The sequence below is a fragment of the Rana temporaria genome, chromosome 7 (assembly GCF_905171775.1).
Source record: "Rana temporaria chromosome 7, aRanTem1.1, whole genome shotgun sequence".
NCBI lineage: Eukaryota > Metazoa > Chordata > Amphibia > Anura > Ranidae > Rana > Rana temporaria.
Genome location: NC_053495.1, coordinates 151,361,484 through 151,380,992, shown reverse-complemented (window position 1 = coordinate 151,380,992; position 19,509 = coordinate 151,361,484). Strand labels below are relative to the sequence as shown.

The following is a 19,509-nucleotide window of genomic DNA, read 5'->3' as shown; positions in this document are numbered from 1 at the left end:
AGGTATGGCTTCCTGAGTCCTAGGCCAAGAGCAATTCTTAGCTCCAGTCCAGCTTTATTTATACCACCTGTTGGTGGACACAAGTGGACCGCAAAATCTGGTCCGGAACCAACCCTGCCAAGGTGGCTGGTAAAACCTGGACCGGATTCCATCTTAGTTCTCTGCAAATTAGCACATGCAAGATGAAAAAAAAACATTCAACAATCACCTCACCTTTCACAATATCACAACCCCCCCCCCCCCCCCCCCCCCAGCCCCTGCAGCTGAGCAACTGTCCCAACCAGACAATGGACATGGAAAAGGGCATCTGCTTTATTCTGGAGTTTTCCAGCTCTTTGCTCCACTGTGAACATAAACACTTGAATGGGAATGAACCACCCTGTCACCCTCCATTTAGGAGGGGTGTGATCAGTGACTAGTTTGAATGGTCTCCCCAACAGGTAATATTTCAGGGCATCTAAGGCCCATTTGATAGCTAAACATGGGATAGCACAAAGTACTTAATACTAAATAAATAAACAAACAACACACCAATCTTTATTTTGGCTAATAATGGCCACAACGTTTATTAAGGGGTTACCCAAAGATAAACAATCAACATCTATAGCATAAAAATATAATCTTAAAATTCCATAACCATAAATTATTTAATTTATTAATATCACGTAGTCCATCCAGAACTGAACTGGATGACAAACACCACTAACACGTCATGACAGGACAACATTATTTTATTCATAAGGGATGGAGGGTGGGAGCAGCACAGTTCCTTCTTCTGCGGCTGTCCCCTCAGGCTGTGAGACGGAGCAGGAAAGCTGCCGACTTAAAAACACTGCCCGGCTCAATCCCGTCCAAATTAGCCAATCGGGGGGCATTGCTATGCCGCTCTGAACCCTGCAATCACCCGGAGCAACCTAACTGTAAAGAAACATAGGGGGTGGAATAGACAGGAATTGCGGCAGCACTTTGTACTTTCCCATGGTGCCCCGCATGAACGCTAGGGGCTTGTTCATGGGACAGCACAAGGTACTTAATACTAAATAAATAAACAAACAACACACCAATCTTTATTTTGGCTAAAAATGGCCACAATGATTATTAAGGGGTTACCCAAAGATAAACAATCAACATCCATAACATAAATATATAATGTTAAAATTTCATAACCATAAATTATTTAATTTCTTAATTTCACGTAGTCCATCCAGAACTGAACTGGATGACAAACCCCACCAGCTGAAAGCCGCTCAGCAACTGAGCGGCTGAAGCCCCCAAACACCATGGCCTGCTCAATCATATTTTGTAAGCCTAGGATGAAAATGTCTAGACCAACATCCGACAGGTGTACAAAGTCAAATCTATACAAACTAGGAAGAAAACCCTCCAGATCTGAGTGGCGGTAAGAAAAACCACCTTGTGATATCACTAATTTACGTGGTTCTAATTATACGTTTTCTAATCTTATCTAAATAATGAAGATTACTTGTCGCCGACCAAAGGAGTCTAGGTATTATTACCGAGAATACTATTACCGTAAAAGGAAATAACAACTTGAGAGAAGATAAATCCCTCTTCATTTCACAAATCAAATCCCAAGTTTTTACCCTGCCCAGGTCATTAGCCCCGGCATGAATGATAAGAACATCCAGCGAAGGCCATTGTCATGACAAGAAAATAAACTCCTCCTTTAAATTCCCCCATCTCAAACCCCTTACACCCCACCATAAAACCTGGAAACGTCCTTTATCCAATCCGAGATTAGTTTCGCCACTCCTGATGGAAGTTCTTCTTTTGGCCCAAAAAATAAAGGAATGTCCAATTATTCAAATGACATGCTTGGAAACACCTAGGAAAATCACATAATGACAAGGTCAGGACAGACATACAACTTAAATCCATTACTATCCCAATGCTACAATTTTTTAAGACTTTCATTAGAAAAACCAAGAAAGCTGGCCTCAGCAGTCGCACCTATCCTGAAGGAATGCAAAGAAAAGTGAAAACCAGAAAGATAACGTTTTTTATGGCAGGAAGACAGGACAGATGAAAACTGGAATCTTGTCAATGGAGACAAATAATTGTGAAAAAAAAAGAACCTGGCCAAACGGGGCGAATGGAAAGATATTGCGAGACACTGAAAACTGGACAAATGCTCTGAACAGGAGCTTTGTAAAGGGTTATCCAACGACCCTTCCCTAATTGGTCCATCTGAGACCTACGGAGAAAAATCTTAATCGAGTTTTCGTTAACAGAGATATGCGAAAACTCTAAAAAGGATGCTGAAAACTTATTAGGAGCTGTAAGCTCCCCCACTCTGAAAGCACCAAAGAATGCTATGACAAAAACCGCTCTGAACAAAGAAGTCTCATATGGAGAAAAACAAACTAATTCCAACATGGACATCAGTTTAATCAATAATTCAGAAGAAATGGGGCGTCTATTGTCAACCGCTGGTACAGACCTTATGAAACCCTTCATTGCTTGCTTAACCGGAAAAAAGGAAGAGAGAGCAGGAGAACCAGAAATTTTTTGAAAAAATTAAACACCGGCTAAAATCTTATTCACTGAGGCCGGACTGAGATTATCCTTAATTAAGGAGGAAACAAAGCATAGAGCTGTAGATGTATCCACGAACTAACTGAAAGATTAGCTTCTGCACAAAAGTTACACCACCTAGACCAGGATTGAGAATATTCTTCCCAAGTCTTAGGGGCAACAGAATTCCTTATGTTCATCTCCATTAATTCCAGATCAGGCCCCAGAGGGAATCTGGGCATGAGAAACCTTCTTGATCTGCCTCTGGAGCCGAAACCTCTGGAACTGCGAACGAGATAAAGAATCGGCAATCTCATTAGCAAAACCAGGGATATGTTTTGCTTTTATCCAAATATTAAAAGTCATTCATTGCACCCATGGGCAGGCACTTGTCAAAATAAAAGTGATCCTCAAAATAAAAACACAGAGAATTAAAACCTACTGGATGAACCGGTAACAGACGAAATGCAGATTTTATGTCTGCTTTTGCCATAAGAGATGACTTGCCAAATTGTTTCAACAAAGCTAAAGCCTCATCAAAAGATGAATATGACTCAAAATCTGATATTTCATCATTTAAGGAATTACTATGAGGAAAGGATAAATAGTAGATTAAACAAAAAGACCCTGTCTCTTTTTTGGGGACCAGGCCCAGAGGAGATAAAAGAAAATTCAAAAAGGGGGAGAGGAAAAAGGACCAGCTATTCTACCTTCTTGTAGTTCTTTCAAAAAAATTCTCTCATTATCTCTGGATTTAAAAGAACTGATCGTAGATTTTAAACAGGGACGGGTTTTTCTTTCAATCTTCTTTTATTTGATTTTCAAGCAGAAAAATAACATAAACCTAAACCAGGGAAGCAATCCCTCTGGTTTGAAAACCAGGCACATAATACAACAAAAGATATCCACAAACATTGCACGTAATTCACCACATCAACTCCAAAAATACAGATTGTATATTTCTTATCAAATCGTAACTCTTCTTTCCCGACCTCCATAACCCAGAGTCTACTCAACTAATACCCCCTGTTAATCTTTAAATTCCGTTTCTACACTCCTATGGGCAAATAGGCCCCCACACCTCCGGGTAACTCTATGTCCCAGAGGAATTGGGGCAAATTGTCCTTCCCTTGTTCTGTCTCTCTCTGCTTTACCATCCCTGGTAAAGGAGGTAAGCCTCCGCCACTATACCCAGGTGTTGAAATAACCCTGAACACTTGTTAGGGAAATGTTCCCCAATCACTGAAGAAAAAATACAAAGGGCTTGAATCCAATTCTGAAAAGTTCAAGGAATTGCCCTCCTCCAATTTTATTCAGACTGTCATCTATTCTTTTCTCAGATTTCAACAATAATTATTTAGAAGAAGGAAGCAAAGATAGTATGAGCTAGATTCAGCATAGGTTTACGTTGGCGTATCTATAGATACGCCGCGTAAGTAGAAAGATGCGCCGTCGTATCTATGCGTGCCATTCTGGTAGCTAGATACGCCTGAATTATAGCTTCCTCCGAATGACGTAATTGTTAGTACGCCGTCGTATCTAGGGTGCATATTTACGCTGGCCGCTAGGGGCGCTTCCATAGATTTATGCGTAGAATATGACCTAAATGACCTAAATACGTAGGTGATTCACTTCTGGCTCTGTGACCAGAGAATGACTTTGCCTGCTTCACATTCACTCTTACAGGAGAAAAGGGAGAATCTTCACTTCTAAACCTCTTTCCCTTGTTACCTCTTTGAGCTACATTGGCTGCAGCAGCACAGTTCCTTCTTCTGCGGCGTCCCCTCAGGCTGTGAGACGGAGTGGGAAAGCTGCCGGCTTTTAAAAACACTGCCCGGCTCAATCCTGCCCGAATTAGCTGCTCTATGCTGCTATGCTGCTCTAAATCCTGCCATCACCCGGAGCAACCTAACTGTAAAGAAACAGGGGGGGTGGAATAGACAGGAATTGCGGCAGGACTTTGTACTGTCCCATGGAGCCCCGCATGAACGCTAAGGGCTTGTTCATTCCTTCTCAACAATGCCATTGTTTTTCTCATATCTGTTATGCTTTCTGCTCAGGTAGACCACTGGGTGCCCCTCCCTGTCTCTGATTTGAGACAGTACAGCACCCAGTCCCACATCAGAAGCATCTGTCTGTACCACAAACTCCTGTGTGAAATCTGTGGTCACGAGCACAGGTTGTGCACAAAAAACCTGCTTCAACATTTGAAATGCTTTCTCTGCGTCAGGATTTTACTTAATCATGACCGACCCTCTACCCTTCATTAGATGTGTCAGTGGGGCTGCAATGGTGGCAAATTGGGTATAAAACACCTGTGGTACCCTGTGATTCCAAGAAATGCATGCACTTGTTTTTGATCTATAGGTTGGGGGCACTTTTGAACCACCGTAATCTTGTTGATCTCAGGCTTCGACCAATAATTTTGCCAAGGTATTAGGCAGTGGGAGGAATAGTGGCCCATCGTTGGTGTCGGTGAGAGGAAGAATGATGCTCCATCATTGGCATCAGTGGGAGGAATAGTACCCCCACTGTTGGTGTTAGTGAAAGCAATGGTGCTTCATTTTTAGTGTCAGTAGGAGGAATATTGCCTCAAGGATCGGACAAAGGCAAGCAAAGAGCATGCGCAGGAGTGACGTCATTGCGCCCCCGGCCACTCAAGGACATGAACCTGGAAGGAAGACTGGGGGAAGATGTCAGCCCTTTCAGCGGTGACAGCGCAGCACTGGAGGGCTTTATTCTAAGGTAAGTCTCTCATAATGTGCTAGTGTGCAATGCACATTATGACATTGCCTTGCAAGGGATTTTTTTCCCCATCAACTACAGTTTACTACCACTTTAAAGAACAACTTCCCTTTTCCTCATCTCCATTGCATAGGTGTTGGCTCTCTCTGTGGTTTACAGAACAACTAACATTAAGTTATAGCAGTACTAACTCAATTCATGTTTTCCTCAATAGGAAAAAAATAGTATCAGTGACCAATGGCCCATTAAGGGTTAGCTTGTCATGTTTGGCTCTGTTATCATGGGTATCAACAGGTGTAGTCAAATTACCTCTGCCTTTTTTTGTCTTACATAAAGACGGCTGTTTGTAGCATTCGGAAGCATCCAGATTTTCTCACCACTGGCCAGTGGGATGTTGTCACAGAGTCAGAAGGAAAACAGGAGAAGCATGTCTTTGATGCCATTCTTGTGTGCATAGGTCACCACACACATCCAAAGTTGCCTCTTCATTCTTTTCCAGGTATGAAACTTTTAAAAAGATAAGGTATACACATAGATAGGAAGATTTCATTAACCTGTGAGAGATTTGTCTTTCCTTTTCGGCCAAGTAACTTTTACCCCTCATTTCAAATTGTGATCTAAGTAAAGCTATGTTCACTTAGGTCAAGGGTGCCCAATCAATGGGCTCTGATATGGCCTGCGGCCTCCTGCTCTGGGGTTGAATAGAATAGAATACTGTTATTAAAGGTCAGTGTATTACTAAAATCAGTGTATATATGGGCATATCTTTTCTGCAGTGGTTAGTTGGCTGCTTTAAAACTGATCCACAGGTGCAGATTATTTTACCTGCGGGTTCCCTGCACTGAGCCATAGACTTCTGGTATTACCTGCAAGTATGGTGAGCTTTCTGAAAGTGCACCAAACCTGCAGAATATAATAGAATTCTATTGCAAAGTGCAGGAAAGCCAAAGATACACTGTGTTGCACCCGTGGTGCAAGTAAACCGCAGCACATCAATGTGAAAGCAGCCTTGGACTCCTTTCATACAGTCAGTCCGACAGTCCGACAAATTGGACCCTCCATTCACCTCCAAGTAACTTGTGTCCTACCTCCAATATGATCCGCTAAAAAGTATAGTGGGCTGTGTCAGTGTCCGCTCTACATATTTAGAGCAGACACGAACATGCCCTCCACCCGTTTTGCTCATTGCGGCCCGCGATCAGTTACCAAGTCGCTTTAAGTGGCCCTCATTTTTCAAAAGGTTGGGCACCCCTGACTTAGGTCATCTAAATTATATGAAAATAAATTCCCCTGCACATTACTAGATCTTTAAATTAAACACATCTTCACTTTATTTAATAAGCTACGTAATGTAAATAAATTACATGGATGCCACAGATGGCATCTGGCCCATTAACATAGGGGAGCAATATTACTCTTACTATTACACTTTATGCATTGCCATACCTTCTAAGGCCGCGTACACACGATAGGATCGCCAGAGGAGAACGGTCTGAAGGACCGTTTTCATCAGTCCAAACCGATCGTGTGTAGGCCCCATAGGTTCTTTAACCTTCGGTCAAAAAAATGAGAACTTGCTTTAAAATTGAACAGATGGACGCCTAACCGATAGGTCAAAACTAGGGTTGTCCCGATACCGATACTAGTATCGGTATCGGGACCGATTCCGAGTATTTGCGGGAGTACTCGTACTCCCGCAAATACCCCCGATACCGAAATAGAATACTTGCCGCCGCCGTTACGCTGCATCCCGCCGCCGTTACGTCGCATCCTGCCGAATCCGCGCTGCCGCCGACTGTTTAACACGCGCAGGGAGTGTAATGATTGGCGCTGCGCAGCGTACAGACACTCCCCCTTGCTCGGGTGAACTGTCCAATCCCGAGCAAGGGGGAGTGTCTGTACGCAGCTCGGCACGAATCATTACAGCTGTAATGATTGGCACCCCGCCGCGTATAGACACTCCCCCTTGCTCGGATGAACTGTCCAATCCCGAGCAAGGGGGAGTGTCTGTACGCAGCTCGGCACGAATCATTACAGCTGTAATGATTGGCACCGCGCCGCGTATAGACACTCCCCCTTGCTCGGGTGAACTGTCCAATCCCGAGCAAGGGGGAGTGTCTGTACGCAGCGCGGCACCAATCATTACACTACCCGCGCATGTTAAACAGTCGGCGGCAGCAGTGGATGCAGGTAAGGGGGATATGGGGGGAGACAATGGCTGGATATGGGAGACAAAGGCTGGATATGGGGGGAGACAAAGGCTGGATATGGGAGACAATGGCTGGATATAGGGGGAGACAATGGCTGGATATGGGAGACAATGGCTGTATATGGGGGGAGACAAAGGCTGGATATGGGGGGAGACAAAGGCTGGATATGGGGGGGAGACAATGGCTGTATATGGGGGGAGACAATGGCTGTATATGGGGGGAGACAATGCTGCATGGGGGGAGACAGTGGCTGGATAATGGGGGGAGACAATGGTTGCATATGGGGGGAGACAATACCTGGATATGGGGGACATGGCTGCATTTGGGGGGAGACAGTGGCTGGATAATGGGGGGAGACAGTGGCTGGATAATGGGGGGAGACAATGGCTGGATATGGTGGGAGACATTGCTGCATGGGGGGAGACAGTGGCTGGATAATGTGGGGAGACAGTGGCTGGATAATGGGGGGAGACAATGGTTGCATATGGGGGGAGACAATGGCTGGATATGGGGGACATGGCTGCATATGGGGGGAGACAGTGGCTGGATAATGGGGGGAGACAGTGGCTGGATAATGGGGGGAGACAATGGTTGCATATGGGGGGAGACAATGGCTGCATCTGTGGGGGGACATGGCTGCATATGGAGACACATTTAAAAAAAAGTATCGGTATTCGGTATCGGCGACTACTAAAAAAAAAAGTATCGGTACTCGTACTCAGTCCTAAAAAAGTGGTATCGGGACAACCCTAGTCAAAACCAATCATTAGTATGCAAAAGCATTGGTTAAAAACCTGCGTATGCTCAGAATCAAGTCGACACATGCTTGGAAGCATTGAACTTTGTTTTTTTCAGCACGTCGTTGTGTTTTACGTCACCGCGTTCTGACACAATCGTTTTTTTAACCGATGGTGTGTAGGCGCGATGGACCATCAGTCAGCTTCATCGGTTAACCAATTAAAACGGTCCATCAGTCCGTTCTCATCGGATGAACTGATCGTGTGTATGCGGCATAAATGTTTTTGCTAAGTGCTTTTTATAGCATACAGAGGGATCTATGAAGGGCCTGAACTGAAGTGGATCAAATCAGATCCCCCATCACTAGTTACATTAATAATAATATTAATAACATTAATATTATTATATGGTATGGATAATTATGCAGCGTCTTTATCAGTCCCTCCTTGTGCAATGCTATTAGGGTTAAGTCGCAGAATGGCGCTCCTGTGTGATATCTCTCACATGGGTTGATGTGATCATTGAGTCACTTCACAATTAGCTGCAGGCGTGTGGAAGTGTTTACTTGCCTCTGTCCACATATCTTCCTCGTGTCCTTGTAGCTCCCAGAAGTTTGCTGAAAGACATTGCAGGGCTGTGATGAAACAACATAGCCACGTCTACTTTACTCTGAGGCCTCGTACACACGACAGAGATTCTCGGCAGAATTCGCAGAGAAACTCGGTCAAAACCCGGATTCTGCCGAGAATCTCTGTCGTCTGTACAGTTTTGGCTCGATGGAGCCGCCGAGGAGCTCGACGAGAAAATAGAGAACATGTTCTCTATTTTCTCGTTGGCCGCGTTGTTCTATAGGAGAAGGCGGCCCGCCGAGCTCCTCGGCGGCTTCATCCCAAAACGAGACGAGGAACTCGACGTGCCAAGCACGTCGAGTTCCTCTGTCGTGTGTACGGGGCCTCATAGTGTTGTGCAGCAAATAGTGCAGAGAGAAGACCTGAATTTACTTAACCTACTGTACAATTTATGGAAATAGAAATTTAGATATTATGCAGTCAGAGTAGATGGAAATATCATGCTTTTTCTGAACAGGATTTATAATTTTCAAAATTTAAAAATCTGACATTGCTGGGACATTACATTTTTTGCTAGGAAAGAACCCCCTACGCAGTTTAACCACTTCAATACTGGGCACTTATACACCCTTTCTGCCCACACCAATTTTCAACTTTCAGCGCTCTCACACTTTGAATGACAATAACTCTGTCATGCTACACTGTACCCAAGCAACATTTTTTTTCCCTCACAAATAGAGCTTTCTTTTGGTGGAATTTAATCACCGCTGGGTTTTTTATTTTTTGCAATATAAGCCAAAAAAGAGCCAACATTTTGAAAAGAAAACACTTTTAGTTTCTATTGTAACATTTTGCAAATAAGTTATTTTTCTTCATAAATTTGGGACAAAAGTTATACTGCTACATATCTTTGGTAAATATAACCCAAATGAGTGTATATTATTTAATCTCCGTGAAAGTTATAGAGGGGTAGATTCAGAGAGAATTTACGCCGGTGTATCTATAGATACGCCGCGTAAATTCAAATCTGCACCGGCGTATCTTCTTTCTGTATTTAGAAAGCAAGATACGCCGACATTAGCCTAAGATACGACTGGCATAAGTCTCTTACGCCGTCGTATCTTAGGGTGCATTCTCACGCTGGCCGCTAGGTGGTGCTCCCGTCGTTTTCGGCGTAGATTATGCGAATTACCTAATTACGCCGATTCACAAACGTACGTGCGCCCGGCGGTACTTTTTTACGTCGTTTGCGTAAGTTGTTTTCGGCGTAACGTTGCTCCTGCTATTAGGTGGCGCAGCCAATGTTAAGTATGGACGTCGTTCCCGCTTCGAAATTTGAATTGTTTGCGTTGTTTGCATAAGTTGTTCACAAATAGGGCTGGATATAATTTATCTTCACGTCGAAACCAATGACGTCCTTGCGACGTCATTTGAAGCAATGCACACTGGGATATGTACACGGACGGCGCATTCGCCATTCGTAAATCACGTCAGGTCATCATGTATTAGCATAAAACACGCCCCCCTTCCACATTTGAATTACGCGGGCTTACGCCGGCCCCATTTACGCTACGCCGCCGCAACTTACGGTGCAAGTGCTTTGTGAATACTGCACTTGCTCCTGTAAGTTGCGTCGGCGTATCGTAAATACAATACGTTGCACCGCCGTAACTAGGCGCGCAGGTACCTGAATCTGCCCCAGAGTCTACAAGCTATGGTTGCAATCATTAAAAATGTATCACGCCTGATCACACCTGATTAACTGACGGCCTATCTCACTTCTTGGGATACTATGCATGAAGGAAAAAATACCTTCTGGATGCAGCTCCCACAACAGCCCCCAATCCTCATTTGAGGCCCCTCTTGATCCAGGGATGTGCACAAAAGTCTTGGCTGTCCCAGAACTTCCTCTCCTCATTGGCTGAGACAGCAGCGGGAGCCATTGGCTCCCACTGCTGTCAATCACAATCAGTGAACCAATGAAGAGAGAGCAGGGGAAGGAACCGTCTTATGGATGTATAGAGCAAACAGCTCGTCTTGTTATGGGGGCACTGGTAAAGGGGGAAGAGGGGAAGGGGGAAGAGCCAGGAGCACCGACTGAGGACCAGACAAGAAGAGGATCACAGCTGCTCTGTGCAAAACCACTGCACAGAGTAGGTAAGTATAATATGTTTTATCTGGATCTTCTTGTAGAGTTGCTTTATCCTGTTGTGAAGTTACAAGGTGTGTCTAAAAAGTTTGGTGAATGGTCTGATATCTCAACGGCAACATGGGTCAGGTGCACGAACATGCACATGGCTATCCAGAAACGCGTTGAGAAGCACCACCTAGCGTGAAGTACACGTGACTATCAGGGTAAACCCACTGTGAGCAATCAAACGTAATCAGTGTGGTCACAGTGCAATGAAGTAACAAGTGAACATCAAGTTTTGCTACAAATTGTGGAAAACTGTGACGAGACTTATGAAATGTTGGTACAAGTATGGGACGGAAGTGGTGAGCAGAAATTCTGTTTACAACTGGTTCAATTGCTTTTGTGACTTTAAGGAAACAAATGAGGATGAGTCACTTTCTGGTCTGCCGTCGCCAAGCAGAAACCATGATCGAGCGAGTGCAACAAATGCTGGCATGAGATCGGCAACCGACTAATTGATGGCAGAGGAACTGGGCATTAACAAGGACACAGTGAACACCATTGCCTGAAAATATTTGGGTAAGCAGAAGATCTGTTCCCCGTTTGTGCCCCACAAGCTGCCAGACAAACAAAAAACAAAACGCATGGAAACCTCTGGAGATCTCATTACCATGTGTGACCAGAATCCATCACGATAATGCACATGCGCACTGTTCGATCTGTGTGCGAAAACTCTTGACTCAGCCACTCTTGACTCTTGGTTCATCCACTGTGCTCCCCTGATCTGGCGCCTGCGGACTTCTATTTTTATAATCAGCTAAAAATTTCAATATTGTAAGCAAATATTTACAACTAAATGTTACTTTTACAAATCTAAACTTGAAGGCCCGGATTCAGAAAGAATTTACGTTGGCGTATCTATTGATACGCCGCGTAAATTCTAGGATGCGCCGGTGTATCTTCTTTCTGTATTCAGAAAGCAAGATACGCCGAAATTTGGCTAAGATACGACTGACATAAGTCTCTTACACCATCGTATCTTAGTTGCATATTTACGCTGGCCGCTAGGTGGCGCTTCCATAGATTTACGCATTGAATATGTAAATTAGGTAGATACGCCGATTCAGAAACGTACGTGCGCCCAGGGCATTTTTTTACGTCGTTTACGTAAGGCTTTTTCCGGCGTAAAGTTACCCCTGCTATATGAGGCGTAGCCAATGTTAGGTATGGACGTCGGGCCAGCGTAGAATTTTGCGTCGTTTACGTCATTTGCGTAAGTCGTCCGTGAATGGGGCTGGGCGTAAGTGACGTTCACGTCGAAACCAATGAGGCTTTGCGGCGTAATTTGGAGCATGCGCACTGGGATACGTCCACGGACACCGCATGCGCAATTAGTAAAAAACTTCATTTACGTGGGGTCACCGTTCATTAACATACAACACGCCCACTGCCTGGATAATTTGTATTCTGCTGGCTTACGCCGGACCACATACGATACGCCACCGTAACTTAGGGCGCAGGTTCTTTCTGAATACAGAACCTGCCTCACTAAGTTACGGCGGCGTAGCGTATCTGAGATACGCTACGCCCGCACAAAGTTATGCCAGGCTTTCTGAATCCAGGCCGAAATGTTTAACTCTGTATTTTACATATAATTTTTATATTTATATAAAACATAATTATATATTTTTTTATATTGGCCATTGTAAACTACAAATACACATAGGAGAGAGTAGGCGCTAGCACCAGCATCAATGTAAACAGCACTAAATACAATGAGCTCCTGAGATCTAGGGGCCAGATCCACGTACATCGGCGCAAATATAGACCGGTGTAGCGCATCTCATTACCGTTACGACGGCTCAACTTAGAGACGTAAGTGCCGTATCCTCATAGTATTTGCGCCCAAATTTGCGCCGGCGCGACGTAAATTCCGAGGCATAAGCCGGCGTAATTCAAAGTGGGAAGGACGTGGGCGTGTTCCATTGAAATGAGCCGTTACCCCATGCAAATGAAGGGCCGGCCGGACTGCGCATGCGCATGACGGCGACTATGGTCAGAGCCTCTCTGCGCATGCTCACAACTCGGCCCAATCAGTAAGATAGGAACTAGGCCTGGCGTACTTAGTGAGATATGCCCAGTGCATAAATAGGCCCAGACATACGCCCTTCCATTGCAAAAGTACATCCATTTGTTTCCCTTCCTGAAGCAAGGTGCTTTTGTTCCGTTGTCTGTGGCTGTTTGTTGGTTTGTGTCGTGTCGTGTCGTTGTGGTTTTTGGAGAGTGTCTTTGATCGTGTGTTTTGGAAAGATGAGCGAGAGGAAGAGAAAGCTGAACTTTGGTAGTTTGCTGCATGGCCCTGAAAGTGCCAACACCACCCCGGCCAGGAGGAGGCAGATACTGCAGGATATAACAGATGATGTCAATGCGTTGGGGGGTGAGACCCGGACCCGCAATGGGATACAAAAATAAATAAATGATCTCAGGCGTGTGGTCCGTGGGAAGCTGGCCAAGATCGTGGCTCATGCCAGGTGCACTGGAGGGGGACCACCATGCAGGCTGAGCGGCTGGTGGCCCAGTGCTTCCACAGGCAGCAAGTGGAGGGGCTGCCTGGCTTTAACTCCATTGAGGAGGCCGTGAGGACAGGTACGTTTATTTATTTGTTTCTATCTGGTGAGTAGCATGTGTGGGGGGGGGGATATGTGACAAGTGTGTGAATCCTCCAACCTGTGTATGTTTTGTGTCATCCACAGATGTGCAGGAGGGTGCTGGGCCATCTGGCCAGTCCGCAGCCTCCACCGGACATGAGTCTGAGGAAGACACCCAGGCAAGCCCGGAGTCCTCTGAGGAGGTTGAGGAGGAGGAGGTGGTGTCGGGGAATGATGTCACGCACCATTTGGAGGAGTCTCCCCCTAGGGCTGGCAGCAGTCACGCTTCCATCAGGGGTAGCCCCTCCCACTCCTCCCCCAACAGGGCTTCCCCCCCAGGGGTCTCCCCTACTCCCAGGCCACAAGCCTCATCTGGAGGCAGGAAGGCGACCCGCAAGACCAGGGGGCTGGCAGAGCTTCTGCCGGCAAATCTGCGGAGGGACCAGGCCCTTAAGACCCGACATCTGGGTCAGGTCACCCAGACTTTGGGCCGGATGGAGGAGAGCCTGGCCTCCATCAAGGAGACAGTTCAGGACATGGGCTGCAACTCTCTGGCAATGATAAACTGCAGCAATGACCTGCAGACTGCCACAGCATGCGTGGGTCAGGAGGTGCGTGCCCTGACCCAGGCTTTCCAGGCCAATACGGCAGCCCTCAATGTGGGCCTCACACGGATTGCCCAGGCCTTGGAGGGCAGGCCGCCAGGTGGGCAGAGACCAGGGGATGCTCCTCCTTCCCCTGATTCCCCCCCCATGAGTCTCCCCTGCGGAGCCAGGGCCGTGGCGTTACGTTTTTCTCCTTTTTTGTTTTCAGTGTTTTTTTTTATTATTTTTTTACTGTGATTATGATTTGTTTTATGTTTGTGAATGATGTATGATTGTGGGGGTGACATTCCTGATGGAAAAGGGGTGTCACCCTCAGTTGTGGTGGAGAAGGGATCCCCAGGACCAGGGAGAAGTGATCCCCAGGTCCGTGTGAATGGTGTATGAATGTACAGTGACATAATTGGAGCCTTGGCGTGGCGTTGCTGCTCCCAAGTCCTGCATGGTGGGCTTGTGCTAATCCAATTTGATGAGGATGTGATGTGTCTGTGCTAGGGACCACAGTGGTGTGCATGCATGCATTCTACTTGTGCCATGATTAATGTGTGTGTTTAACGTGCAAAGATGCCTAATGCGCGCATCTAAAGCCAGTAGTATAGCTATGACCAAGGATGCCCCTGGCATGTTGGCATACAGATTGGTGTCCTGCAAGTGTGGCTGCTCAGCTTGTTCCTAACGGTATTGCTTTAGCTGACCTGCACACGTCTGGTGCAAAGTTAAAGCTGCTTTTATGAGGGGTAACTTTAGCCCGGACGTACAGCTGATGCGCACAGCGCGTAGCCTGCGCCGGTCAAACGTACTTTTGTGGATCACCGTATCTCCCTCATTTGCAAATTTGCATAATCTTTTTACGTTGGTCGGAAAAAATCTGTTTTTCAGGCGTATCTCGTTTTGGGGATACAGCGCATAGATACGCCGGCGCATATTTACACTTACACCGCGCATCTCGAGATACGCCGGCGTAAGTGCTTTGTGGATCTGCCCCTAGGAGCTGGTTAAAACTTAACCACTTGCTTACTGGTCACATATACCCAGGCAAAATTTCGGCTTCCGGCACTGCGTCGATTTAACTGACAATTTTGCGGTCGTGCGACATGGCTCCCAAACAAAATTAGCATCCTTTTTTCCCCACAAATAGAGCTTTCTTTTGGTGGTATTTGATCACCTCTGCGGTTTTTATTTTTTGCGCTATAAACAAAAATAGAGCGACAATTTTGAAAAAAACACAATATTTTTTACTTTTTGCTATAATAAAAACTGTATCCCAATTAAAAAAAAAAAATCTTAGTTTAGGGCGTTACGTATTCTTCTACATATTTTTGGTAAAAAAAAAAAAAAAACGCAATAAGCGACTGGTTTGTGCAAAAGTTATAGGGCCAGATCCTCAAAAACCCGGCGCAACGTAATTTTTGGCATTTAAGTTACACCGCCGCAAAATCTCTACCTAAGTGCCCGATCCACAAAGCACTTACCTAGAAATTTTGAGCGGTGTAACTTAAATCCGTCCGGCGCACGGCGTTCCTCTTCAACTGGGGGCGATTTCCATTTAAATTAGGCGCTCTCCCGCGCCGGCCGTACTGCGCATGCTCGTGACGTCATTTTCCCGACGTGCATAGCGCGAAATTACGTTACGCCGAGCTTTGTGGATCGCGACGGGTCAATAAAGTTGCGTCGGGAAAAAAAAAGATACGGCGAAAAAAAAAAAATTCAAAACAAAAAAAAAATCGTGTCGCTGGACAGAAGGGTCTGCTTTTACATGGTGTAAACAGTTTAAACTTTGTAAAAGCAGCCCTAATTTTGCGTTTGCAAACTAAAACTTTCGGAGAAAAAACGAAGCGTAAAAGCTTCGTGGATCTCCGTAAGTGCTAATTTGCATACCCGAGGCGGCATTTCGACACGAAATGCCCCCAGCGGCGGATGCCGTACTGCATCCTAAGATCCGGCAGTGTAAGTCCCTTACACATGTTGGATCTTCTGCCTAACTATGGGAAACTGATTCTGTGGATCAGTTCCATAGTTAGAAACAGGGATACGACGGCGTAACAGCAGTTACGCCGGCGTATCCCTTTTGAGGATCTGGCCCATAGCGCCTACAAAATAGGGGACAGAATTATTATTTTTTTTTTTATTATTATTTTTTACTAGTAATGGCGTCAATCTGTGATTTTTATTGGAACTGCGACATTATGGCGGACACATCGGACACTTTTGACACATTTTTGGGACCATTCACATTTATACAGCGATCAGTGCTATAAATATGCACTAATTACTGTATAAATGTGACTGGCAGGGAAGAGGTTAACACTAGGGGGCGAGGAAGGGGTTAAATGTGTACCCTGCATAGTGTTTCTAACTGTGGGGGGAGGTGACTGACTGGGGGAGGTGACCGATCTGTGTCCCTATGTACAAGGGACACAGCATTGGTCTCCTCTCTCCCTGACAGGACGTGGATCTGTGTGTTTACACACACAGATCCATGTCCTTGTCTGTGTAACCACCGATCGCGGGTGCCCGGCGGACATCGCGGCCACCAGGCACGCGCATCGGCATCTTAGTGATGTGGCGCGAGCGCGCTGCCGGCAGCGCGAGCGAAGCCCCCCGGTGGCCGAAGGAGCCAAGGACGTCTATAGACGTCCTCCTGGCAATTGAGAGCCACCTTGTGGCCGTCTTTTCACAATAGGCTGGATACCAAGTGGTTAAGACTGTTGAGAGAGTCCTTTTAGTTCATACTAAAGCACTTGAAGGCAGCCCAGTGAAGATGTGAAGCATATCTGGAATCAGCAGGGGAGAAAGCACAATGGCACCACTCTAAGTGCAGTATGTTGCATAACATTTATTGGACAAAAACAGCAAACATACTCACAAACGTGGGTAAAATTTAGTCATATAACACCAGTGAACGTCCAGGAGAGTCACTGCATGCGGCTGTGTTGTAGAGCGGGTGGCGCCCGTGGATGTCGACGCTTCCCATGTCTCGATCGCACTGGGAGCCAGGGCTGTCACGTCAGTTCCGGGTGGACGATGGGTAAGGTGGATCACAGTGCTTCCGGGTAATTCGGAGAGCCAATAGGCCGGAAAAGGGGAGGGTTTCGGGTAAAGAGTTGGAGTCACCAACTCCAACTCTTCACCTGAAACCCCCCCTCTTTAGGGGTTGCACGTTTGGTGATCTGTTTGCTGTCACGTCATGTGTATTGTTTTAATACTGTCTATGTGTGGTTTTAATTCTTGCCTTGTATACTATGTTAATACATTTTGTTAAACTTGTTCATATGATAGCTCTGGTTTGAGTTTATCTACTTTATCAAGTACCGCTATAGTCCTCCCCGCCCACTTTTTACTGTTGGTGTTTCAGGGTCCACGGGGGTTCCCTGGACCCTTTGACTATTCTATGAATATTAGGATGATGGTACACTTCCAATTCACTTGTATTCTCAAATGTTAGAGGTCAAATCTATTTAAACATAAATGAGTTTTAGTGAATGAATATTTCTATGCTGTTGTTTATAGGTATTGAAAACTTCAAAGGTCAGTACTTTCATAGCCGCGACTACAAAACTCCCGAACCTTTCAAAAACAAAAAAGTAATAGTGATTGGTATTGGAAACACTGCAGTTGATCTGGTGGTGGAACTCAGCGCTGTAGCTAAACAGGTATGTATTCTGAGTCTTCTTAGGATAGGGTGAATCTTTTTAAATCCATATTTTTTCTAGAAACTGACTATATACATCATAGTCAAAATTTACACAGTACAAGTCCAAAATTTCACTGCCCTAAAAACAATTTGCTGCAAAATGCATCCATCTATAGTTCAGAAAGAGTGCTGTAATGCGCTATTACCCGTATAAATTAAGTAACATGAAAATGTACTTTTGTGATTTGTTTGAAACTTATTCTGTACAAGGTGGTCACTGAACTTCCCCGTGTGCTCCAACCAACAGGGTAAAACAATACGACTAACTGCTAGGTTGTGTGCTCGAATAAGGGTCTGGTATGGATTTTTGGGGGGACCCCTGCGTCATTTTTTTTTTACTTTTTGGGGCAGGGTCTCTCATAAAATCCATACCAGACCTGAGACCCGACAATTCATTTCAGCCGCGATCAGTTTTAAATGATTTGTTTTCCTTTATAAATGTAATTTTGCTGTGGGACTGTTCTAAACACGGGAAAAATTTGCCACTTTACAGGCATACTATAGACACCACCTAGGCATGATATTTAAAGAAATATTTCATTTTTATTGTTTCACTTTAAACATTATTAAAATGACTGCTCCTGAAAAAACGGCTTAGTAGCGGAGCTTTAGCTTTCACACAGTACATATTAAGTTATGAGGCTGTAGGTGCAAAAGTACCTAGGCACACTCACGGGAAGTGCACTATTATTTTCAGGAGTTATTCCAGACAAATTATAAATATGTCAGTGTACTGTTTAAGTGCAATTAACATTTCTAAGCATTCTCTGAGTCTAAAACATACCAAAGATTTAATTTTGAGTTCAGGTCCACTTTAAGGTGGATGTTTGACAGTCTATTTGTTATAAATAGTGTTAGATTAGTCAAGTGTGTTTCTTGCCCTCCATATGCCACCTTGTTGCTTATATCTAAGCCTTCTAAAGCTATATTACAAGAATTTGCAGCATTTTCTCCACTGTATTTTAGGTATTCCTCAGCACCAGAAGAGGGGCCTGGTTGATAAATCGTGTTTGTGATAATGGATTTCCATTCGACATAGTTATGACCACTCGCTTCAATGCCAAACTCCTAACTGCTTTTCCAAAGTTGAGTAACAACTTCATGGAGAAAAAAGTCAACAACAGAGTTGACCATGACAACTTTGGTCTAAAACCTAAACACAGGTAATGAGAGATGGATGATATGAAAGACCAAACATTCTATGCCAAGCAATTAACAACCTGCCCACACTGAGAAACAGTGTTGCCAACCTAGCAGATTGAAATTTACTGACATGACACCCAAAATTTACTGACACAACCAAGTTTTTACTGGCATGTCCCAAAGTTACAAAATTACAGTTTTATTTACAAACATGAGTATTTAGGCTACAAACAAGTACAATATGAAATTAGCAATGTTATTTAACCCCCTTAGCAGTATTCTTGAGTGTGGCTCGAGGTGAATTTTCCATACCAAAAGCGGTAACGCTGAGTCACATTTGGGATTGCATCACAGGATCCATGTACAGTTTACTTACCTTGTCCCCTGGATCCTGCGATGTCTCACTGCTGTGTGTTCGAGCTGTCTCCTGCGCTCGATTCACAGTGCCAAGCTCCGTTCCCTGAGAGCGGCACAACACACGGGGACGGATA

General features: G+C 45.0%; 1 protein-coding gene across 2 annotated transcripts in view; it reads left to right on the top strand.

Moving 5' to 3' along the window:
* LOC120945769 (flavin-containing monooxygenase 5-like) overlaps positions 1–19,509 on the top strand; it is a 74,248-nt gene that overhangs the window by 31,073 nt on the left and 23,666 nt on the right. For both annotated transcript variants that reach the window (XM_040360151.1, XM_040360152.1), the window contains exons 4-6: positions 5,617–5,779; positions 17,692–17,834; positions 18,842–19,038. In XM_040360151.1, the coding sequence (XP_040216085.1) occupies positions 5,617–5,779; positions 17,692–17,834; positions 18,842–19,038 (503 nt within the window). The remainder of the gene's footprint in view (positions 1–5,616; positions 5,780–17,691; positions 17,835–18,841; positions 19,039–19,509) is intronic.